This window comes from Cheilinus undulatus, linkage group 4, assembly GCF_018320785.1.
Source record: "Cheilinus undulatus linkage group 4, ASM1832078v1, whole genome shotgun sequence".
Classification (NCBI taxonomy): Eukaryota; Metazoa; Chordata; class Actinopteri; order Labriformes; family Labridae; genus Cheilinus; species Cheilinus undulatus.
The window spans coordinates 53,982,635-54,006,636 of NC_054868.1; the positions used below are offsets into that span (position 1 = coordinate 53,982,635).

A 24,002-nucleotide genomic window follows, 5' to 3' on the forward strand; every position below is an offset into this window, starting at 1 on the left:
AGAAATGTCAGGCTTCTGAAAAGTATGTTCATTTCTATGCCTTCAATACTTGGTTGGGCCTCCTTTTGCATGAATTACTGCATCAATGCGGCGTGGCATGGAGGCGATCAGCCTGTGGCACTGCTCAGGTGTAATGGAAGCCCAGGTTGCTTTGATAGCGGCCTTCAGGTCATCTGCATTGTTGGGTCTGGTGTCTCTCATCTTCCATAGATTCTCTATGGGGTTCAGGTCAGAATCAAGCACAGTAACACCATGGTCATTGAAGCAGCTTTTGGTACCTTTGGCAGTGTGGGCAGGTGCCAAGTCCTGCTGGAAAATGAAATCAGCATCTCCATAAAGCTTGTCAGCAGAAGGAAGCATGAAGGTCTCTAAAATGTCCTGGTAGATGGCTGCGTTGACTGTGGACTTCAGAAAACACAGTGGACCAACACCAGCAGATGCCATGGCAGCCCAAATCATCACTGACTGTGGAGACTTCACACTGGACAACGTGGATTCTGAGCCTCTCCACTCTTCCTCCAGACTTTGGACCTCGATTTCCAAATGACATGCAAAATGTACTTTCATCTGAAAAGAGGACTTTGGACCACTGAGACCACAACAGTCCAGTTCTTTTTTCTCCACAGCCCAGGTAAGACGCTTCTGATGTTGTCTCTGATTCAGGAGTGGCTTGACGCGAGTAATGCCACATTTGTAGTCCATGTCTAGGATTGGTCTGTGTACTGACTCTTGATGCACTGACTCCAGCCTCAGTCCACTCCTTGTGAAGCTCCCCCAAATTCTTGAATGGATTTTGCTTGACAATCCTCTCAAGGCTGCGGTTCTCCCTTATGCTGGTGCACCTTTTCCTACCACACTTATTCCTTCCACTCAACTTTCTATGAATATGCTTGGATACAGCACTCTGTGAATGACCAGCTTCTTTAGCAATGACCTTTTGTTGCTTACCCTCCTTGTGGAGGGTGTCAGTGAATGTCTTCTGGACATCTGTCAAGTCTGCAGTCTTCCCCATGATTGTGTAGCCTACTGACCCAGACCGAGACACCATTTAAAGGCTCAGGAAACCTTTGCAGGTGTTTGGAGTTCATTAGCTGATCAGGATGTGACACCATGACTTTCCAATATTTAACTTTTCACAATATTCTAATTTTCTGAGACACTGAATTTTGGGTTTTCTAATCTGTAAGCTGTAAGCCATAATCATCAACATTTCAAGAAATAAAGGCTTGAAATATTTCACTCTATGTGTAACAAGTCTACATAATATATGGGTTTCACTTTCAAAAAAGAGAAAAAATATTGAATTTTTTCATGATATTCTAATTTTATGAGATGCACTTGTATCTCAAAAAATAGAGACAGAGCCATGTTTAGTATCTTCTTTTAACAACAGTCTGTAAACACCTGGGAAGTTTTGATATTATGGACTGTAGATGGTGGGAGATTCAAAGTCTTCACTATTTTACGTAGAGGAAAATGTTTCTGAAATTGTTTATTTAATTGTTATTAATTGGTAGTTTTTCACAGATTGGTGGAGTTCTTCCTCTCTAAAATGCTCCTAATTATAAGAGTCAAACTGCTCCTCCAGCTGTTCTTCATTAGTAACACTTACTTTCCAGCCTTTTGGAAAGTTTACAAGCTTTAAAGGATGACAGCATCTTTTTAAAGCCTATTAACAGGACATCATCAAAGGCAGGGATAGAATGTTTCACAAGCTTTAAGAAATACATCTTTAAAGCCAAGGATGGAATGTTTGAAGCATCAAAGGATGACCATCTTTAAGGGCAGGGATGATGCGTTTGAAGACCAAGGGATGACATAATCTTCAAAGGCAGGGATGGAATATTTTATAAAGCTCCAAGGATGACACAATCTTCAAAGGCAGGGATGGAATGTTTAATGAAGTTCAAAGGATGCCAATCTTCAAGTGCCGGAATGGAATGTTTTAAAAGTTCAAAGGATGACAATCTTTAAAGGCAGGGATGGAATGTTTTACAAGCTTTGAAGATGGCATCTTTAAGAGGCAAGGATGAAGGAGGGACAACTAGGGACCCGTCCCTAGTTTATTGAGAGGTGTAGGTTTCAAATTCAGCATGACTTAAAATTTTTCTTAAATAGTAGAACATCTCAGTTTAACATCTGATATGTTGTTTCTGTTCTATCGTGAATCAAATCTGGGTTTATGAGATTTGACAAACATTGACTTCTGTTTTTATCTACATTTAACACAGTGAGCCTGCTATTTTGGAATTGGGGTTGTATATTGCAGTTTGTGTATGTTTCTCCATACTATGATGGAATGGATTGTCGTCGTCTTCAGCAGACAGTTACCGTTTGCAGGCGTGGTAGACAAGTCCATGATCCTGGTGACCCAACCAATCAGAGGTGTTGTTTTTTTTTTTCTTTTTTTTGGGCCAGGCTGCAAAGAAAATGGAAATCCGTGCATTGAAAGTGTGGATGTGAATGCTGAGTCTCTGAATTAAACTCTTCAAATCAAATTTTCTACTTTATTTTCCAGTGTTCAAAAATGAAGCATTAAAATTCAATGTAAAAAAAATAATATGCTAAATTCAGAGGCTAAAATACCCAGAGCTGGTCAGATGGAGCAGTTCTACATCCATGCAGCCCTCTGTTAACAGAGACTCGTCAGTTTGGTGGTTAACGTATGAATCACAGACGCAGTAAAGAGGCGGGACTCCAGCCATTAAGGTTCTCGTTGTTTTATTGGTGAATACTTGTTCTGTTACAGTTTCTGGACAGCTAGTGTGCGTTTTCATCTACCAACAGACACGTTCTCTCAGCGCCTTGCAGACTGAAGAGGACGAGGCCAGGTTGTGGTCGTTTAACGGGTTTTCTGAAAACCTGAAGAGGTGGCCTTATGACACACACGCACAAACTCACGCACACACACAGAGGTGACACACAGACGGACGGTTTAGAACAATGGAAGGTTTCTTCTTCATCATAGCCGCGAGCAGCAAGCCTTTATGGTGGTGTCTAAGTGCTGCTGTTGCTGTCGGCTAGCGGGGGGAGACAGTCACTGGGACAGGAAGTCCAGGGCCGTGTCCCGCTCCTCAACCAGCTCAGCCGCTGTGGCATCCATCTTGGCCCGGGAGAAGTCGTTGATGGGGAGTCCGTCCACCATTTTCCAGGTCTTGTTCTATACGGGGGGAGAGAAGGGACAATCAGGGGTGAATTTTGTTTTTACATTTTTAATGTTTGCCTCAACTTTCACCAAATTTCTGATCTAATTTCTACTCTTATTGATTTAAAAAGATTCCAAAGTGAAGCAGCTCCCTAAAAAAAACACAGCAGGAAATGACAAAAGAAGTAAAAATAGCTCAGTATAAAACTGAAGGGATGGAAATGGAACACAAGAACAAGATAGGTCATTTTTGTTGTTTAAAAGTCATGGCATGCATGCAAAAGGCAAGGATGGAATGATTTATATGCTTTAAAGGACAACATCTTTCTAAAGCTTACTAAATATAACATCGAAGGCAAGCATGGAATGTTTACAAGCTTTAAAGGATGACTTCTTTATAAAGCTTATTGAATATAACATCAAAGGCAAGGATGGAATGATTTAAAGCTTTAAATGATGACATCTTTCTAAAGCCTATTAAATTAACATCATCAAAGGCAGGGATAGAATGTTTTACAAGGTTTAAAAATTACATCTTCAAAGCCAAGGATGGAATGTTTACAAGCTTTAAGAATTACATCTTCAAAGCGATGGATGGAATGTTTCATAATCCTAAAAGGACTCAAAGGATGACACAATCTTCAAAGCAAAAAAATGGAATGTTTTAATGGCTCTAAGGATGACACATGCAAAGGCAGGGATGGAATGTTTTATGAGACTCAAAGGACAACAAAATCTTCAGAGCCAAGGATGGAATGTTTGAAGCATCAAAGGATGACATCTTCAAGGGCAGGGATGGAATGATTTACAAGCTTTAAAAAGGAAATCTTTAAAGGGAGGGATGGAATGTTTTACAAGCTTTGAAGATGACAATTTTTAAAGTCAGGGATAGAATGTTTTAATGGCTCTAAGGATGGCATCTTCAAAGGCAGGGATGGAATGTTGTACAAGCTTTGAAGATGACATCCTCAAAGGCAAGAATGAAGTGTTTTACGAACATTGAAGATGTCGATCTTTAAAGGCAGGATGGAATGTTTTACAGGCTCTAAGGATGGCATCTTCAAAGGCAGGGATGGAATGTTTTACAAGCTTTAAGAATTACATCTTCAAAGCTAAGGATGGAATGTTTACAAGCTTCAAGAATTACATCTTCAAAGCCAAGGATGGAATGTTTCATTATTCAAAAGGACTCAAAGGATGACACAATCTTCAAAGCCAAAAATGGAATGTTTTATTGGCTCTAAGGATGACATCTTCAAAGGCAGGGATGGAATGTTTTACAAGCTTTGAAGATGACATCCTCAAAGCCAAGGATAGAATGTTTTACAAGCTTTGAAGATGACAATTTTTAAAGACAGGGATAGAATGTTTTAATGGCTCTATGGATGGCATCTTCAATGGCAGGGATGGAATGTTTTACAAGCTTTGAAGATGACAATTTTTAAAGACAGGGATAGAATGTTTTAATGGCTCTATGGATGGCATCTTCAATGGCAGGGATGGAATGTTTTACAAGCTTTGAAGATGTCAATCTTTACAGGCAGGGATGGAAATGTTTTACAAGCTTTGAAGAGGACATCTTTAAAGGCAAGGATGGGATGTTTCAAGATTCCAAAAATTACATCTTCAATGGCAGGGATTGAATTTTTGGTAAACTCCAAATGATATCAACTTTGCAGGCAGGGATGGAATGTTTTAGATTTTAAATTACATCTTCAAAGGTAGAGTATGGAATGTTGGTGAAGCTGGGGATGTTTGGGGCTTCTTCCTTGCCAAGCAGTAAACTCTAGTTGGCATCTTTTGGAAGTCTTTGTGTGGGGCTGGTGAGGTTTATTATGTACGCTGTGACATCAGCAGTCGCGTTCTGCTCTTAGGCGGTTGATCGGATGGACTCACCTTGATCTGAACGGGGAAGGAGTAGATGAGATCCTCTGGGATGCCATAGGAGTTTCCTGCAGCGTACACACCCATGGAGATGAACTCGCCCTGGAGGAGGAAACAAAAACATGAAGAAAACTGGGAATTTTTATCTTCCCAAAAAGGTTTTTCACTCCTTAAACTTTAAATTGTGTCTAATGGACAGAAATGTTAGGTCTGTAGTAATTACTCAATTAAATATTGAATACTGGCGAAGCTCCAGTGTTGTGTATCCCTACACATTAAACATTAAACCTGTTGAGACCATAGAAACAGTAAAAGCAGCTACAAAGAGAGTCCAGACTGGACATGCTTTATATCTTCTTCTTTGTGCAATTTAACACTATGCAACTTTCTCATTAAATCATGAACCCCTTCTCTCCTGTTAACAGCAAACTGGTTCTCCTTGGGGCTTCTGGATATGAAGTGTTTCTTTCTTTTTTTTTTGTGTTGTTGGCAACAGGCTTGATGATAAGCAGATGTTCTAGCTCTGCACCATGTAATTGTCTAATTTGAAGCACATTTGTGGAATTTATAGTATGAAATGATCAGGAAGTGTAAATTCATGGAACAGCCCATTCCTTTGTAAACCATCACAGTCTGAGGTTAAAAACGGGGCATTTGGCACGCCGGTAGTCGAGTGGTTAAGGCGCATGCCATGTACGCAGGCGACCCGGGTTCGAATCCGGCCCGTGGCACTATTTCCTGCATGTCTCTCCCCGCTCTCTCTCCCCTGTTTCCGACTCTATCCACTGTCCTATCAAAATAAAGGCAAAAAGGCCAAAAATAAAAAAAAACAAACAAAAAAAAAACAAAAAACGGGGCATTTAAGGCCTCATGTGGTCTGATCTGCAGAGTTGACTAGTCTTCCTTTTTTAACAGTTCAGTCACTAAAAACGTCATTTTTAATGTGAATTATTTGATAAATCTCTGCCAAGGCATCAGAGCAAACAGTGTTCTTATATCCTCATCAGTGAGAGGTTTCTTTTTAGGTTGTTTCAGTAGAAATGTCATTTAATCAGGAACAGACACAAAAACATGTCTTTATCAGCTCCCCACATCCTTGAACCCTCCCGTGTCCCAGCATGTTTCACTGAAACACGACAAATGTTGCGTTTTCATTTTCCCATCCCCCTGTATGTCAGAATTAAACTCTCATCCTCTCACTGACCTCCTTGGTGCCAAACCAGATGTCCCTCATGTGGTCACAGATGGCCTTGGCGGCAGACATGGCGCTGGACAGCTTCCTGGCCTTGATGACGGCAGCACCGCGCTGCTGCACCGTCTGCAGGAGGAAAGGAGATAAAGCTAAAACAAACGTTCTCCGGGATCTTTGCTAGAAGAAATAAAAACCAGCACTCACAGAGATGAAGTCTCCTCTGAGCCACGCCTCGTCCTTCACGGCGTCGTAGGCGCTCATCTCAGCGCCGTTCACGTTGACCTTGGCGTGGTGGACGTCGGGGTACTGAGTGGAGGAGTGGTTACCCCAGATGATGACGTTCTTCACGTTGTCGGAGGAAACGCCGCAACGCATCGCTACCTACAAGAGAGAGAACAGCAGCAGGGTGAACCTTCACTGAGGTCAACGGTCTGTGATCAGGTTTATGTTCACATGAGCTCATACGGTCCGTAGATGCGTACCTGAGAGCATGCTCTGTTGTGGTCCAGACGGGTCAGGCAGGAGAAGTTCTCTTTGGGGATGGACGGAGCAGATTTGGAGGCAATCAGACAGTTGGTGTTTGCTGGGTTTCCAACAACCAGAACCTGAAAGAGAGATTCAGATCCATAACACAGACAGGAACCGTTTTAACCACATCGCCCTGAAACCTGAGGCAGATTTAGGAGAAACGCTTTAATCAGACCAGAAATGGCGTCCTGCATACAGCTCCTGGCCTTTACATAATGAGTCTGTTTTTGGTCCTAAATCTCATCAATCCTGTTCACATAATGACTCTTTACACTTCCATCCACCATCATTCTTAACACGTTTGGTCTTCTTCTTTATAACTCATCCGTCTGAGTCCATCCTCAGGCTCCAGATCCTCCTCAACCACAAATCAGGACCCAAATTTAGAAGAACAGGATCAAACATACGTAACGAGAACATGACTGAACAAAGAGACAAACCAACATCTAAATGCAGACAAATGTAGATTCTGTTTTTGTCCAAACAGGAAGTGATGCGATACGCTCACCGTACATCAGCCTAACAAATGTGTTGGACCAGTGTGACTCAACCCTGCTCAACCAGAGCCAAACTGTTGGAAAATACATTTGCAAGAGCCACAATCTAAGTGGTGAAAAGTGGCAACTAAAATAAGTTAAAGGTGGCAAAAATGGGCAAAAGGCAGGAAACACTGGGAGAAAAGAGGCAAAAAAGGGCAGAAAGGAATTTCAAACCCTCATGTGGTTAAACGTCAGCCTGTTTCTGTTCTCCACAGATTTGCCTACATGAGAAGTTTTGACCTTTGACCACTGTGGAAGCTCCACCAGCTTCATGGAGGACTCTGGGTGGTTAGGGGCCTCCTGCTGGTTCACGTGTTACGCTGAAGTCTTCACAGACATTACAGACTGAGCAACGCGTGGTTAAAAACAAAGATGGGCAGTGGGCGCTCGGCTCTAGAGATACGGTCTCTCTCCTGATTGGAGGTCTGCAGAAGCTAAACACAGCTGACAGACACTCAGCTGGCTGTTGGGTTATTTTAGAGGTATGAGACGCTGAAGAAGCACTTTCATTTCCTCCACTGATCGCCTAAAAAACTCCAAAACATAAAAAGCAGCCCCCAGGAGAAGGCCCCTGAAGTCTAAGATGCTTAACTCTGCTAATTCATCCAAAAATAGGCTGTTTCTACGCTGACGGCTGCTTCGCTCTGATTCATGTTCAAATGATTCTGTGGATTTTTCTCTCGGCTCATTGGCCTGCTGGTTGGACTTTTCGTTAGTTAGCTCCTTGACCTGCCGGTAAAACGGGTCATGGGTTGAGTCAGAGCAGAGAGGAGGTCACATTCTTCATATTTATCTGGAGTTGACACCAATAGAAACATTTAAGCAGAAAAGAAAGATTCAAACCCTGTAAACAAGACTGGGCAAAGACATGTCCTAACCATGTCTAAAATCTCACACTCTGACAAGTAAAATCAGACTTTAAGACTTCTTATGGCCTTCATTTCAACAGTCCTATAAGACTTTTCAAGTATCCACGGCTCTCACTGCGGACAAAATGCTCCAGGCTTGGATTGAAAATAACCACCTCCTCTCCAGACTGATCGAGGCTCGGTGCTCACGTTCTCGGAGTTTGACTGTCCTTTCCACGTCTGTCCAAACAAACCGAACGCTCCTCTCTGAGCCAGAACAACCCCGAGGGTTAAACTCCATGAAAACATCCTAAACACTCAGGCTGAAGCCTCACCTTGACGGTCTTCTTGGCGTGCTGTTCCAGAGCAGCCCCCTGAGTCTTGAAGATGGCTACATTGGCCTTCAGCAGGTCCTTCCTCTCCATCCCCTCCTTTCTTGGCATGGAGCCAACCAAGATGGCGGCATCTACATCCTTAAAGGCCACCTCCACCTTGTCTGTGGGGATCACCTCTGCAGATAGAGGGAAGGAGACAGATTTAATGATAGCAAATGAACTGTTCCCTTATTTTACACAGTCAGAGAGAGGAGGTGAGATTATTTGGTTATTGTTTATCAATTAGAGAAGTTAAATCTGACTGACAAAGAGAGGACTCCAGTGTTTCATTGTTTTGCTGTGGTAAGGTTATTTTTGCACAAACGTGTTCTCAGATCTATTTGGGACCAAAAAGTTACAAAGTCTTCAAAATATTCACGTTTACAAAAAAGTCCCTGTGCTTTTAAATCTTTGCTGATCATGAGTCATCATTTAAAGCACTTCCTGTCTGCAGAGACATTCAGACTCTCCTCCAGTTTCTAAGTGTGCTGTTCTGCAACCATGACGTGATGACGGAACAGCCTGCCATTGGTTGTCACAGCCCATGTGACATCTGTTTTAGGAATGCTCCATGGTGGCTAACGCCAAGTTAGAAGAAGAAATTATCTAAATGTATTACAAACGGATAAAAAGACACCCAGCATTGGAGTTACTGGTGTGGTTTCATCTTTAAAGACCCCAGAAACTCAGCAAAGTTCCAGGATCGCCAGAAAATGTTCTGTATGAGCGACAAAGGCGTGGATAGATCATTAAAATGGCACAAAGGTAGAAAAAACAAGACAGTGGCTACGACTTATGGCTCAAAAGTTATTGAATAGCACGTGTCCCTTCTTATCATATACAACAACCCCAGTCTCAGAGGGTTAAAGTTAACATATTCGACCCCTTTAAGACAAGTTTATATCGGTCTCAGAGGTCCCCTAAACATTCCTGGCAAGTCTGTTGCTGAAAAACTCTCCAGTATTGGATTTTTGCATGTCTAAAAACCCCTCTGTTTCAGCTCTGCTCAGAATGAGCTGTTTCTGTGTCTGTGGCTTTAAATGTTAGTGAGCTGTCTGACTCCACCCCGATCACGACTGCAAACAAACTACGCTTTTTGTGTTTGATCAAAAGAGGAAGCTCAACAGAATGCTGGTGATGTAAAATTCTCTAATGTAAAATTCTTTTTCACCTGCTGCAGGTTACACATTCAGGGGGCAAAGAATGTTAGATCTCTAGTGTTCTGTTTTTAATCTTTTCTTTTTAAATGAGAACACAAAAACAATGAGATGAAAGCTCAGTGTTCATATTTTACTTTTTATTCTGAACACTAACAAAAGTTTTTTTTCCCATTTTTTATTCCTGATTCAAAATGAACTTCCTGAAAAAGTGAAAGGGTATTTCATGAACCTCAGCTGAACACTGAGCCTTCGTTACTCTCTAATGACTCCTAATCTAATCTGATGTCTTTATACGGGACGTTATTTTAACACTGACGCTAACCATAGAGCTGCAAACACAACCATCTCTCACTGAAACCCTTGAACTGATCAGTCTTATCAGTTTCAGACTCACAGCTCAGCCACACCGCCGTATTGATAAGGAGGAGGAGATGGATCAGAACTGATCACCAAAACCATCTCTCCTCCCCTCTTTTGTTCATCTAAGATCATATTTCTGCTGGTTTATAAAACTCAAATGTCCTTAAAATTAGGACTCTCACTCTCTGATAGCGTCCTGCTGCCTCCTCTGATCATCACGATAACAACCGCCTGATTATCAGAGGAAACGGCGCCGTTATCAGCCTGGACTTCAGTCAGAGTTCACTCCTCCTCGGTTCATTGTTCTTCCTCCACCGCTCTGATGGGCTGCTGTGGAGGCTTAACCATCAGCCAATCAGAGGCCTCCTTTCAGACACTCCTTCCTCCTCCTCCTTGCACCAGCAGCAGAGGTTACAGAGGTCAAAGACACACTCACGGCCACAAACAGACACGGCTTGCTTTGTTAAAATGATAAAATAAGCTGCTGATGACAGTCGACAGCACAGCAGGCTGAGTGTAGCGTTTATTTAGACACGGGTCTTTATTTTTAACCCAACAAGGACATTCTGTTCTCACAGGGAGAGAACAGCAGAAACAACAACCACTGGATCCATTTAGAGGATGGCACCAAACTAAGACCAGGAAATATGACGAGACTCAAAGACACATCAGTAGATTTACAAAGGAGATAGAGAGTAACATATGTCAACATAAACCAGAATATATTCAAAGAAGTTGATGTGATCATGACTCAACATTTATATATTACTATCAACTGAAAAGAATCTTAACATTTGGCTGAACAGATATATTTAGAAAATCTGTATTTTGCCTCACTATCCTGGAGTATTTTTATCAGTGCACGTCTGTTCTGTACTAAAGCCTTGAACTGAAATGGCCTGATAAAAATACATGCACCCTGACAGCACTATAATGCAGGGATTTCAAACACACGTTATTTAGATCCCATACTTGCTTCATGCTTCAGCCTTACTGGAAGAGCTGTGAAGAAACGTCTGTTTTTGGTATTGAGATCGGTCTAATGACCTTAAAACATCTAAAGCTTATTTTATTCTGCTCAGTGGTTAAAGGTCAGGTGATGTTTTGGTTCAAACACTCCGTTGGCTCACCTCTCAGCAGTGGGAGGGCACAGTCCTGCAGCTCCATGACCACTCCCTCCAGCACCGGCAGCATGGGAGGGATGTCCAACAGCATCAACACGATTGGCTGAAACCCAAACACAAGCAACAAGCTGAGTGAGAAGCCATAAAAATACAGGTGGCATTTCCACTAAACAGAGAGGAGAGGAGCACGGGAGCATGGTGCTTCAAATCGTTTCAATAACTTTCAAGGACTGACCTTCAGACACACACAGAGGCCATGTTTACACATTTAACAAGTCCTTAAAGCCACACACAAACTTACTCAAACAAATTAATAAAATCCACATTCCACTCATTTTTCACCACATTTTTTGTTTTGAATCCACCTAGAAATGTTTATTTCTATCAGAAATCAGAGCACATTTTCAGAACTGCAATGTTAGTTTTTGTTAATCTATGTAAATTAACCGACATTATCACTGGTTATGATTAAAGCCAAGACAGAAAAATATCTTAAACTTAATTGTTCACGGCATTTCTCCTGAATGACAGCCTGTAATACTAAGAAAATCTGAGCCAGTCATCAGTTTGTTAAACACAGGTTTCCCAAATCTGCAAAAACCGCTGTTTTATTAGGGCTTATTATTTATTAGGGTAAAACAATTTAATTGCAATTTTCCCCCCCAACACTGGGACTGCAGTTTAACATGTCATTATTCTTCAAGTTCCTCATCTTATAAACCAGTCTCTATTATAACACACAAAGCTGATTCCCCTACAAATTAAAATAAAATCTCCCAAAATCTACAAATAACTGTTAAAAATTTATATGAAAATAGCTAAAAAATTAAACCTGTCCCCCCCTCCAAATTTTTTTTAAAGAAAATACTAAAAAAAAGTTCATGGGCAACCCCCCTCCAAAAAAAGTCAAATAGCCTTCTTAAATATTGACAAATACATTTCTCGTTTTTTAAATGAAAATAACTGAAATTAAACCGCCCCCCACCAAGAAAAATCAAATTTACAAAGAAATTCCTCAAATTTTAATGAAAATACTAAAAAGAAATTCAAGGCAACCCCCACTTAAAATAAGTCAAATCAACTTCTTAAAAAATGTACAAATTCATTCCTCAAATTTTTGTGAAAATACCTGAAAAGTCCCAACAAAATTCAAATTAAATTCCCAAAAATTTTAAAATAAATTTATCACATTTTCAAGAAGATACTTTAAATTTTCAAAGCAAATTTCCTCCCCAAAATCCAAATCAAATTCTTTAAAATGTCAAAATAAATATCTCAAATTTCAGCAAAGAAATCTTAAACTTTCTCAGCAAATATCCCCCGAAATTCAAATCGATCTAAAAAAAATATATTATTGTTACTATTTTCTTCTATATCGCAAATTCGATAAGCATTGTATTTAAGGAGGGATGATTTAATGGATTTCTTATTTGGAAGAAGACAAAAATATACAAAAACAAGGAAAGTAGGAACTTGTGAATTATTCTAGAAAAAACTACACATGAATTTTTGCATGATGTGTAGAGCAGAACATCTCTGCCTCAAAAATGTATTAAACTGGTATTTCCAAACACATTTCAGGTCAAAGAAGAGTGCACCCTCTGCGATTTTAAAATTGCAGTAGGCCATGTTGTGATTTAATCTAAATTTTGATTTATTGTCCAGCCCTAATTTTTAGTTTAAAAATGGTACAAATGATTGTGATAAATATCGATGCAAAGACTAAAATATTAAGATGGGTGCTGCTGCAACCCAGAAACCTCTCATCTCACGCCCTCTTGAATCAAAGCCCTCGGCACATGCCGAGTAATTCACAACAGGAAGTACAAAGAGTCAAAAATTCTACATGTTTTTCAAAATAAGAGTCAAAGGTGAGCTTGAAAATGCTGTTCAACAGCAGATTGAGATGATGGTTTTTCTGTTACCCTGCAGCTCAAAAATGCAAAAATATGAATGAGACAACAGACCAGCTTTTATTTTGAAAGTTAGAAGCTTCAGGGGGTGGGACTTAAGGAAACAAGGCGAGAGACATGACTGGTGAGGTGTCTGGATATCAGTGACTCTCTTAAACTCAAATGTATGTTGACCTGAGAGCAACAGAGCTCCAAAATTTGATGCTTTTCTTCCTTCTGTTTGAGATAATCTCCTTTACAAGACTTCCTTAATCCAGCGGTGATGAGGACTAGAATCAAGCTGCATCATCTCCACTGTAAAGCATGTATAATTCATGACCAGAACATTATGTAACAGACCCAACGAGGCCGGGCCCAGCTGTGTGTGCAGCCGTGAGGGAAGGGGGCTCTTATGCAATCAGAGGGCTCCTTCTTACCTGGTCCTTCCCAAATACATCTCCCTTGGCGATGCTGTAAAGAAGGGAGTAGGCGATCTGGCCTGCAGCGCCGGTCACCACAACACGGATTGGTTCAGCCTGGAGGGACAGAAAAGCATGTTAGGTTCATTTGACCTTCAGTGAAGATGTGCAGCAGAAATAAAAATAACAGCAATGTTTGCTTTAATGGGAAGCTGTTAACTGATCCTTTTTTGGCTCTCTGATTGGTCCGCTGACCGACCAATCAGAGTGCCCCGTTATAACAGCTATAGCTTCAGCATGGTTAAAGGTGTGCCTGAGGCGTCTGCAGGAGTGACTCAGCACATCACCTTCATATTCCAGGAGTATTTCTCATCCTGCTTCCTAAGCCGAAGGCTGATTAAGAAAACGCCTAAATAAAGATGTACAGTATTTACAGATTATAGACAGATACGACAACTTTAGTTTAAGTCAAGACCAACAGACCTACGTCAGTGGACGTCTTCTTCTTTGTCCACAACCATCCTAAACTGTAAACAGTGCTTGAAAAACTGAAGTTTAAGACCTGAACTACATTTATATCTTGATATCAGCTTAAATCAATGTTTACATATCAGCGCTTTGGATACTGTCAAATCCAATATAGTGTATGCCTACATTTCTGGATTTGACACTGGCTGACCACACTGACCAGTCAACCCATCAACCATCACTACGAGTACTGAGAGGGGGAGAGAGAAATGTTTAATGCTGACAGGTAAGGCTGAACAATTGGTCAGAAAATGAGTGAAATTGCAAAATGGCCACTGCGGTTAGGGAGGAACATTATTACCCTGAGATATAAGCTTTAGAATTTAAATATTTTTAGCAGCATAAAATACATTTTTTTGTCAATATTCACAACTAGGGGTGTTAAAATAAGCTGCAGATGACAGTAGGGGTGTCTGAAAGGATTTTATTTTATTACAGCAAATGGGGAAAATACTCATCTTTAGATTGCACAAAGATAGTTAAAATGGGAGATGATGCAGGACTATACATTTTGCAATAGTTTAATTCTGTTTTGTTATATTCCAAATGAACTTAAAATTACATAGTAGATATATATACACATATACATACTGTTTATTAGGGGTGGGAATCACAAGTCGCCCCGCGATACAATATTATCACGATATTTGGGTCACGATTCGAAATTATTGCTATTTTTTAACATTTTGCAATACACTGAGGATTGCGATACCATATATTGTGATCTAGACCATTTTTTTCAGATGTTTAACTGAGTTAGCATTAGTCTTGTCCTCATGTTTGTCCTATCTCTGCAGTTTTTTATTTTCATGTAGCACTTCTTGCATTCCTAATGTCCTTCCCCTGGAGCTGTATGACCGTCACCTCCGCCGACTGTACTGGACAAACAATTTTCATCAAATTATTTTATTTTTCCATCATCATAGACTTGACTTTATGTTAGCAATTAATTTCAAAATATCTATGTTTAGTAGACGAGACATTACGAAATATCACCAGACAAAATATCGCAATACAACGCTGGATCGATTTTTTTCTGCCCACCCCTACTGTTTATATATGTATATACACACATACACATACTAGCATAAAAATTACAAAAAATATCGCAATATATCAGTGTAAGCACCCCTGTATTGTGATACACATCGTATTGCCAGATTCTTGCTGACACACACCCCTATTCACAACCAACAAACGGCTGAATAATAAAATATAAGCCATTCTGTAACAACTGTAGATTTTCATCTTATAGCTGCTCAGCTGTAAATGTCGGCCTACATTGGGCTATATACATGGATCTATTTCTAAGACTTTATTTATTTAGCATCTTTAACACAAATTCAATTGCAGTTCAATTCACTTGCTGGAGCGTGCAAAGGTGATTGAGAAAAAGTCAAATGGTAAAAGGATTTAGAGTCTAATGCACACTAAAATTAATTCAACAAATAGTAAAAGGTGGATGATTAAAAGAGAGACATTTGAAATAAAATGAGACTGTGATAGAAGGGAAATCAACAAATGAAAGAATAAATAATGTACATCAGCCAGACCTACTTCAGCTTAAGTTTTCTCTTTGTTCAACCTCATTCCTTAAACTTTAAATTCTGTTTTAAGAACTGCAGTTTAAATTCTAAAATGTGTTTTTTTAAAATTGGTTTCCACATCAATATAGACTGGAATGAAGCTGAAAAAAAATCTGCATATCAGAAATCAGAGAAAAGTTGATATGCATTCCTAACTGGAATTTTCAAATCAGCAGAGAAGTAATGTTCATTTAAGTTAAAATGTGTTCATCATTTTAACATGAACTCATTTTAATAGTTTTGGAGCTCTCCCCATCCACCCTACTGTCTCTCTGTCTTTATGCTTTCACTGAGGACAACTTTATCAAAGAATCTGATCAATCAAAGATCAATAACAGTCAGATCATTGGGTATTTTTCATTGTTTTTAATGGGAAGGCACCCAGCAACAACAGAGCCTGATCAATAATGACCCAGTTCCCTGTCAAAGTGTCTCTTCCTGCTGCAGAGGGGTTTGACAAAGGGTCCGTTGTTTTAAAGTTTAAAACTGGGACTTAATCTCTGGAATAATCCAGCATTGGGGGCCCCTCCTCCTGTGGTACTCTGCCCTCTGCACAGCCAGGACTCTGCACCAAACCCCGGTCAGAAACAGCGGGCTGGATCATGACCTTGTGGATTATGAAGGGTAGGAAGATATCCAGGTGAACTTTAGGGTTTATTTTTAGGAGCACATTTCTCTCTTTAATTCGGTTTATAATGCACACAGCCAAAGAGCTGATTTACCTTAAAACATGAGGTTTTATGGCTGTTTATGGGACTTTACAGGGAACTAAACATGGAGGAGAAAATGAATGAGAAACAGACAAAGAGGCAGCAAAAGAGCGGGATTTAAAAAGTGTGAGGATAACCATTAAAGCCGAATTAAAGCTGGTTTCTGGGAGATGATAAAACCGTCTTTAAAAGTCGTTTAACTAGTTTAACCTCTCGTCAACGGTTATTCGTTCCGGTGAATGCCGCCTCCTGATTGGTCGGCGGTGGCTGGATCAGAGAATCAGTCTGTGATGTAACCTGACGCCGATGCCACGCCACAGCATTAAAATGGAGGCAAATCACATGAATAAACTGTACAGAAAGTCCTCAAACAACGGAAGCTTGAGCACAGAGGCTTCTTCTGCGGGTTTAGAGCAGAGTTAGCGGTTTGAAACTGCGTCACAAACAGCGCCAGACCGCTTTAACCTTGATGTCCTAGAGTAAATAAGAACCCGGATACAGAAAACCGACATTAAATCAACTAAAATCAGGCTTTCTTCATGTTTAACTAACAAGGACTCCTCCAGCCTGTTTCAATGTCACATACTAATGTATAACCTACCGTCCATCTACATTAAACAGTACTAAAATGAGCCTACATACAGCCTGTCCACCTGTGTCATCGCTAGCTCTGCTCCATCTTACCATGTTAGCTAGGATGCTGGAGCTGTCTCGGTGCCGTTCTCCCGGTGATCTCAGAAGGACTAGACGGAAGGGTCACCTCTATGCTTGTATTGTAAAGCCAGGCGGTGAAACGCCTCCTTCCTCTCTCTACGGGACTTGTAGTCATTGTAGGACTCCAACTCAAGCTCTTCCACCCAGCCCCCGAGACAATAGGAACACAATCTCCCACGATGCAACGCTGCGAGGACGACGCGCCCCCTTCGTGATCTGTACGGCAGAGGATTTTCTGAAATGGGTCGATTTTTCAATGAATTCCAGGAGGGTGCTCTTTGTCGACATCTGGTGGCCGGGAGCAGAACTGCAACTATTGTTCTAAAAATACATCTGTGCGTGACTCTGGTTTTAAAGCAGTGGTTTTCAAAGTGTGGAAGAGTGAGCCTCCCCTACGAAGAAATTATTCATTCAGTGGACCCCCACCCACAAAAAGGATTCAAATAAAAAAAAAAAAAAACATTTCAAACATTTATGTCCAATCTTTAAACATTTTTAACATAATCATGTTATTTTTGGATATTTTGGTTTGCCAATGTTCTTAACAATCTGCTTTTCCCTCTTATTCAGTTATAATTCCATTAAATACCCCTTTTTCATATTATTTTTGGCCATTTTACAACTTCTTTTTGCCTCTTTTTCCCAACTTTTCCCCTTTTAACCCATTTTTGCCCATTTAGGCTACCTTTAATCATTAAATATCCCCTTTTTGTCCAATTTTTTTGCTCATTTTGCTATGTCTTTTTGCCACTTTTTCTCAATTTTTGCCTCATTTTTTGCCCTGTTTTTTAATTTTTTTTTCCTCCACTTTTCATCCATTCAATCTGCCCATTGCCATGTAATACCACTTGTTTCCTTTTTCACAATTATTTGCCACTTTTTCTCAATTTTTGCCTCATTTTTTGCCCTGTTTTTTAATTTTTTTTTCCTCCACTTTTCATCCATTCAATCTGCCCATTGCCATGTAATACCACTTGTTTCCTTTTTTCACAATTTTTGGCAATTTTCACAATTATTTGCCACTTTTTCACAATTTTTGCCACTTTTACCCCATTTTTTGCCCCTTTTTTTTACCATGTTTTGCCCATTTAAACTACCCCTTGCCATTATATACCACTTGTTTCCTCTTTTTTTGACCATTTTTGCCACTCTTGACTGCTTTTTGCCCATTTTAGTCACTTTCCACTCACTTTTTGTCACTTCTCACCCATTTCTGCTACTTTCTGACCATTTTTCCGCTTTTTCTCCCCATTTTCGCCCCTTTCACCCATTTTCAGCTGCTTTTCGACCATTTTTGCCACGTTAACCTATTTTTATTGCTACTTCAACTCATTTTTGCCACTTTTCATCTCTTAGATTGTGGCTCTTGCAAAGGTATTTTTCAAAAATGTGGCTCTTTGGTTGAGTAACACTGCTCTATAGCATAGTCCCTATAGTAACTATAAGTCTATCCATTTTGCTCCATGCACAGCAGAGGTTTGCGAATAAAAATCACCTTTTTTTCTGGTTTATGGTTCCGCGCCTTCCCTGAAGCTCTGTGGCGCCCCCCAGGGGAGGCCCGCCTCACACTTTGAAAACAGCTGTTTTAAAGGAACCACACAGGGATGCACTGTAAGATTTTACCAGATTTCTGTTTAGGGATGGGAGTAAGACTGCTGTACTGGAATAAAAGTAAAGAGAAAATAATCTTAAGTTTACTCAAAGTACTGGGTTATCTAGAGCAGTGGTTCTCAACCTTGGGGTCGGGACCCCTTTGGGGGTCACGAGACACTAGGAGGGGGTCTTCAGATTCCCTGAAAAAACTTTTTAGAATTCCACTGTTGCCACTTTACACCAATTTTGCCAAATTTTAACCAGTTTTCATCAATTTTTTTCCCAAAAATTTTTACACATTTTTATCATTTAACACCTATTTTTGCCATTTTAAACTCTTTCCACCACTTTTTTCTGCCTGTTTTTGCCACTTCTAAACCAATTCTTGCCACATAAGCCTAATATTGCCTCTGCTGACCCATTATTGCCACTATTAACTAGGGCTGGGAAATTAATCGCAAATTAGATTACATCGCAATATGGCATGCTGTAATTTTCAAATCGCAGACAGTGCAATACCAGTTTGATAAAATCTTTGTTTATGCTTTATACCAGTGATACTCAACCAAAGAGCCAAATAGATGAAAAATACCTTTGCAAGAGCCACAATCTAAGTGGTGAAAAGTGGCAAAAACAGCAAAAATGATCAAAAAGCAGCCAAAATAAGTGAAAATGGGGAGAAAAAGTGGAAAAAGGGTCAAAAAATAGCAAAAATGGGTGAGAAATGACAAAAAATGAGTTACAGTTGGCATAAAATGAGTGGAAAGTGACTAAAATTGACAAAAGCTAGAAAAAAATAGTATTTAATGACAATAAGTAGCTCAAATGGGTGAAAATGCAGAGAAAAAGGTTGAAAAGGGGCAAAAATGGGATAAAAGTGACAAAAAGGGCAAAAAAGTAGGGAAAAAGTGGTATTCAATGGCAAAAGGTAGCTCTAACGGGTGAAAAGTGAAAAAAATGGGTGAAAAAGTGCAAAAAAGTGACTTTTTTGAAGGTTTTTCTGGGGGAATAATATTTAAAATGAAGACATCATCGTTGAGTTTCACTGCTTTATGTTATTCAAACCTTCAAGAATGTTTTTTATTTTATTTTATTTTTTACAAAAATCTTACTTTTCTTGCTCATACATTTATTTTTCTTTATCAAAATGAGAAGGATATGAGAAATGATCATCCCCTTCAATAAAACAATTGATATCAAATTTGCTATATGAGCCAAAATGGCAGTAAGATATTTTTATTCTAAATTTAGCCCTAGTTTAACTTCTCTAATGTTGTACTTGTTATAATATAGAATGATTTCTTGCCGATGTTTGTTGAACAGAAAAAACTGAAGAACCTAAAGAATCGCATTTCAAATTGCAATTGCAACATTGCAGGAAAAAATTGCAATTAGATTATTTTTGAAAATTATTCAGCCCTACTATTAAACCCATTTCACCACTTTTTATGCCCATTTTTTCCCATTTTAACCACATTTCACTATCTGATATGCCTATTTTGCCACTTTGACCAATTTCTGCCAATAACTGCCCATTTTTTCTTTCTCAGCACTGTTTTGCCAGTTTATATCAATTTTTCTTCCCATCTCACCAGATTTCCACCCAATTTTGACAATTTAAAGCCTTTTCAGCCACTTTTTAATCCGCCTTTACCACTATTTATGGCTATTTTTGCCACTGTAACCCATTTTTGCCTAACCTGACACACCAGATGGATTTGTTTCACACACCTTAATAGGAACGTTTGAGAAAAGGCAGAGGCTTTGAAAAAACCTTGGAGTGTGATTGGATGAACATTCTGTCTGTCACATCTCTACGGGCCAATCAGAGCAACAAAACACATGAAGAAGCCGCTATCAAGGTGTGCGTGCGCAGCTACCAAGGAATAACGCGAAACATGGCGACTACAGACATGTACGTATTCGACTTTTGTTGTTTTTGAAAAGAAAACAACTCACTGCTCTTCTTCGTTCTTCTTTTAATGAAGAAATGTCGTCACGTTCTGATAAAACTGGCGCTTTAGCAGCATCCACGCTAATCTCTTCCTCCATACCTGCACCAGCTCTTGCTGCTGCTTGTTTACATCATGACTCTGCTGTGCCTGAAAGTACTGCCCCTCATCACTGATTGGTCCTGTCACTTTCTAACCGGGCCCAAACGGTTCAGATGGGAGCTTTGAAAGATGGATTCACCTGTGAAAAAGAAGGAAATGGGCGTATCCATCTGCTTTGCAAGGTTGATTTTTGCCTTTTTTGCTATTTTTTGCCATTCCAACAGAATTTTTGCCCCTTCTAATCCATTTCTTCTACTTTTAAGATCCAATTTCACCATCTTTTCCACCATTTTTTCCAATTTTAACCCATTTTAATTCTTTTTTTGTTTTGTTTTTTTACAAAATAGATATAAGCTTACATTTTTAAGAAGGCTATATACTACACAAATGATTTAAAAAGAGATTTGTTTCATATATTAGAGTGGTTATTTTTTTCTGGTTAAATATAAAATAAGGATTTAACAGCTTGACTTTACAACAGACCATGATTTTTGTTGACCTCCATGGTCCCCCAGTTTAGCTGGACCCTAGAAAGCTCTCCCCTTTACCCCCCTTATGAACGTCCTTGTCACCACATGACTACTCTGGATTGTGCATGGCTGTGTTCAACCATCTTCAGGTACAGCCCCCGTCTCTGGCACCTTAATTTTGGGGGAGAACCACTGATCTAGAGCAATATGATTTTTCTTTTATGTGCAACTGAAATAACTAAGGCTAATTATATTTACACATTTTTGTAAAAACCAAACACCAGCAAAAAAGATTAAAAGAGAAATATTTTGATGTTTTAACCACAGCTTCTGTCATATTTTTCCATGTTTATAATTTACTGGTACTCAACCAGACCCTTTATTTACAAAGATGTCCCGAGAACATAAACCAGATCTGATCCCAAACAGCTGACATGGGGGCGGGGTTTATGTCTTGGGGGCATTAATCGTCAAAAAGTATTGACCCCCCCTTGGATGTGTTACTCTTTTATTGAGTTTATAAATCAAGCATGGCCAGTTTATTTTGGCTTTTTTTGACACGAAAAGGACAAACATCCTCTTTAATGTTAAAGGGAAGACAGTTTTCTATGGAGAAATGTCAAATAAATTAAAACTCAATCCAACTGGTGCTAGCAGTCTCACAGTCAGTGAAATGGGGATCAGCTGAGGTCAGTGAATGTGTGTCAGAGATGGTAGTATAAAGACACCTGTGTCTGGAAGGTCCAGTCACTGGTTCATCAGTATTCCTGCCTACCATTACACCATGGATACAAAAGAACACTCAGTAACACAGGTTACTGCAAAGTCTAAGTCAGGGGATGGAGACAGAAACATTTCCAAGTCTCTGAACATCCCCCAGAGTTCAGTTAAATCCATCATGAAGAAATGAAGGAACATGTCACATGTGTAAATCTGCCTAGATCAGACCGTCCTCACAAACTGAGTGGGCGTGCAAGAAGGAGACTAGTGAGAGAGGCCATCAAGACACCTATGACTACTCTGAAGGAGCTCCAAGCTTCAGCAGCTGAGATGGAGAGACTCTGCAGACAACAACTGTTGGCCGGGTTCTTCACCAGTCAGAGCTTTATGGGAGAGTGGCAAAGAGAAAGACACTGTTGAAGAAAACTCAGATTCAATCTGGACTAGAGTTCACCAGAAGGACTGTGGGAGACTCCATGGTCAAGAGGAAGAAAGTTCTTTGGTCTGATGAGACCAGAATGGAGCTTTTTGACCATCAGACAAGACGCCAAACACTGCCATCACCACAAACACACCATCCCCACTGTGGAGCACGCTGGTGGCAGCATCATGCTGTGGGTATGCGTCTCAGCAGCATCATGCCATGGGGATGCTTCTCAGCAACATCAGGCTGTGGGGATGCTTCCCAGCAGCTGGCCCTGGAAGGCTTGTAAAGGCAGAGGGTAAAATGAATCCTGGAGGACAATCATCTTCAGTCCAACAGAGAACTACGGCTTAGAGAAGATTTATTTACCAGTCAGACAATGAGCTGAAGCATCCAGAGAAAACTACACAGAAATGGTTTAAAGACAACAAGGAGGATGTTCTGGAGTGACGGAGTCAAAGCCCAGACCTCAATCCAAGAGAGGATTTGAGTCCAGATGTTTGAGCCTGACTGAGACCTATCTACACAGACTCAGAGCTGTGGCTGCAGAGGCTCTACTAAATACTGACTAGAAGAAGGAATATTTATGCAGTGGCACTGTATGATAATGAGATAATATTAGAAAAACTGGTGCAAAATTGCTCCACTCGTATGCAAATCAGCCTCATTTCAAATAGCAACTGATCCTCAGGGGCAGGGCTAACTTATAGATGGAGTAAAAAAAAAATAATAATAAAAAAAAAAAATATATATATATATATATTTTTTTTTTTTTTTCCCCAGAAGATTTCACAGACATGCTTTCAAAAACTTTTAAACATTTTTTCAAAATAAAGGCACTTAAAGTGTAACAGCAGTACTATTGTGAACTTACAGGCCTTTCTACAGGTATTTTAGTAAACCTTTACAGTAGTGAATATTAAATAATTACAGTCTTTTATGGGATTATGTAATTGCACAGCCTGACATCAGAACTGGATTGAGATTAGATTCACTGTCACAAACCTGAAACTCTCCCCGTGTTCATGGAATCCCTTCGAGTGCTCCTGGAAGTCTTCCAGAACCTTGTTCCTGGCCTTAAGACCCACCTAGAACCCTGTGAACCCAACAGCCTAAACCGATTGAACATCCAGGGAACGTGCCAGGAAGCAGAGCTTCTACAACTCCAAACACTGGTGCTCCTTTGTTACCCCTTCATCTCGAGACCTGGTTATCCAATAAGGACGGTTATTGGATTGATAAAATCCCATTAAGAGATACTGAAACCCTGAAAAATAATTAAACTCCTCTAAAACACACTCCAGAACCACTCTCCAACAAACCGAGGAACCTTTAAGATCTGCAGAGATCTTCAGCCACCCTTCCTTTAAAACTCTCTTACATACAAAATCATGATAGAACTAGGACTGAATGATTTGGGAAAATAAACTAATTGCGATTTTTTTTCACCCAACATTGCGACTGCAATTTGACATGTGATAATTCTTCAGGTTCCTCATCTTATTAACCATTCTATATTACAACACACAAAGTTATTTCCTCAAGAAATGTATATAGAATCTCCTAAAATCTACAAATAAATGTTCAAATATTCTAAGAAAATAACTACAAATTAAAAACCTGCCCCGCCACCCCAAAAAAATCGAATCAAATTCCCAAAAAATTCTAAATAAATTCCTCAAATTTTCATAAAAATACTAAAAAAATTCAAAGCACCCCCCCTCCGGAAAAATCAACT

At 39.9% G+C, this 24,002-nt stretch overlaps 1 protein-coding gene across 1 annotated transcript; it reads right to left on the minus strand.

Moving 5' to 3' along the window:
- Window positions 1-2,704: 2,704 nt before the first annotated feature.
- LOC121508515 (malate dehydrogenase, cytoplasmic-like) lies at window positions 2,705-17,127 on the minus strand. The gene is made up of 9 exons (XM_041785433.1): window positions 16,974-17,127; window positions 13,484-13,582; window positions 11,161-11,257; window positions 8,472-8,647; window positions 6,704-6,826; window positions 6,426-6,602; window positions 6,234-6,347; window positions 5,042-5,131; window positions 2,705-3,160 (listed from the first exon to the last, which is right to left on the minus strand). The coding sequence occupies exons 1-9, from the start codon at window positions 16,974-16,976 to the stop codon at window positions 3,038-3,040; spliced, it is 1,002 nt and encodes a 333-aa protein (XP_041641367.1). The 5' UTR covers window positions 16,977-17,127; the 3' UTR covers window positions 2,705-3,037.
- Between the last annotated feature and the right edge of the window lie 6,875 nt (window positions 17,128-24,002).

What these genes read in the sequence shown, in the direction of transcription:
- LOC121508515 (XM_041785433.1), bottom strand. An exon ending in ATGTATTTGGGAAGGACCAG is followed by an intron (nt 11,258 to 13,483) that starts GTAAGAAGGAGC and finishes TTTGGGTTTCAG; the next exon opens with CCAATCGTGTTGATGCTGTT. An exon ending in TCAGAGGAGACTTCATCTCT is followed by an intron (nt 6,348 to 6,425) that starts GTGAGTGCTGGT and finishes TTCCTCCTGCAG; the next exon opens with ACGGTGCAGCAGCGCGGTGC.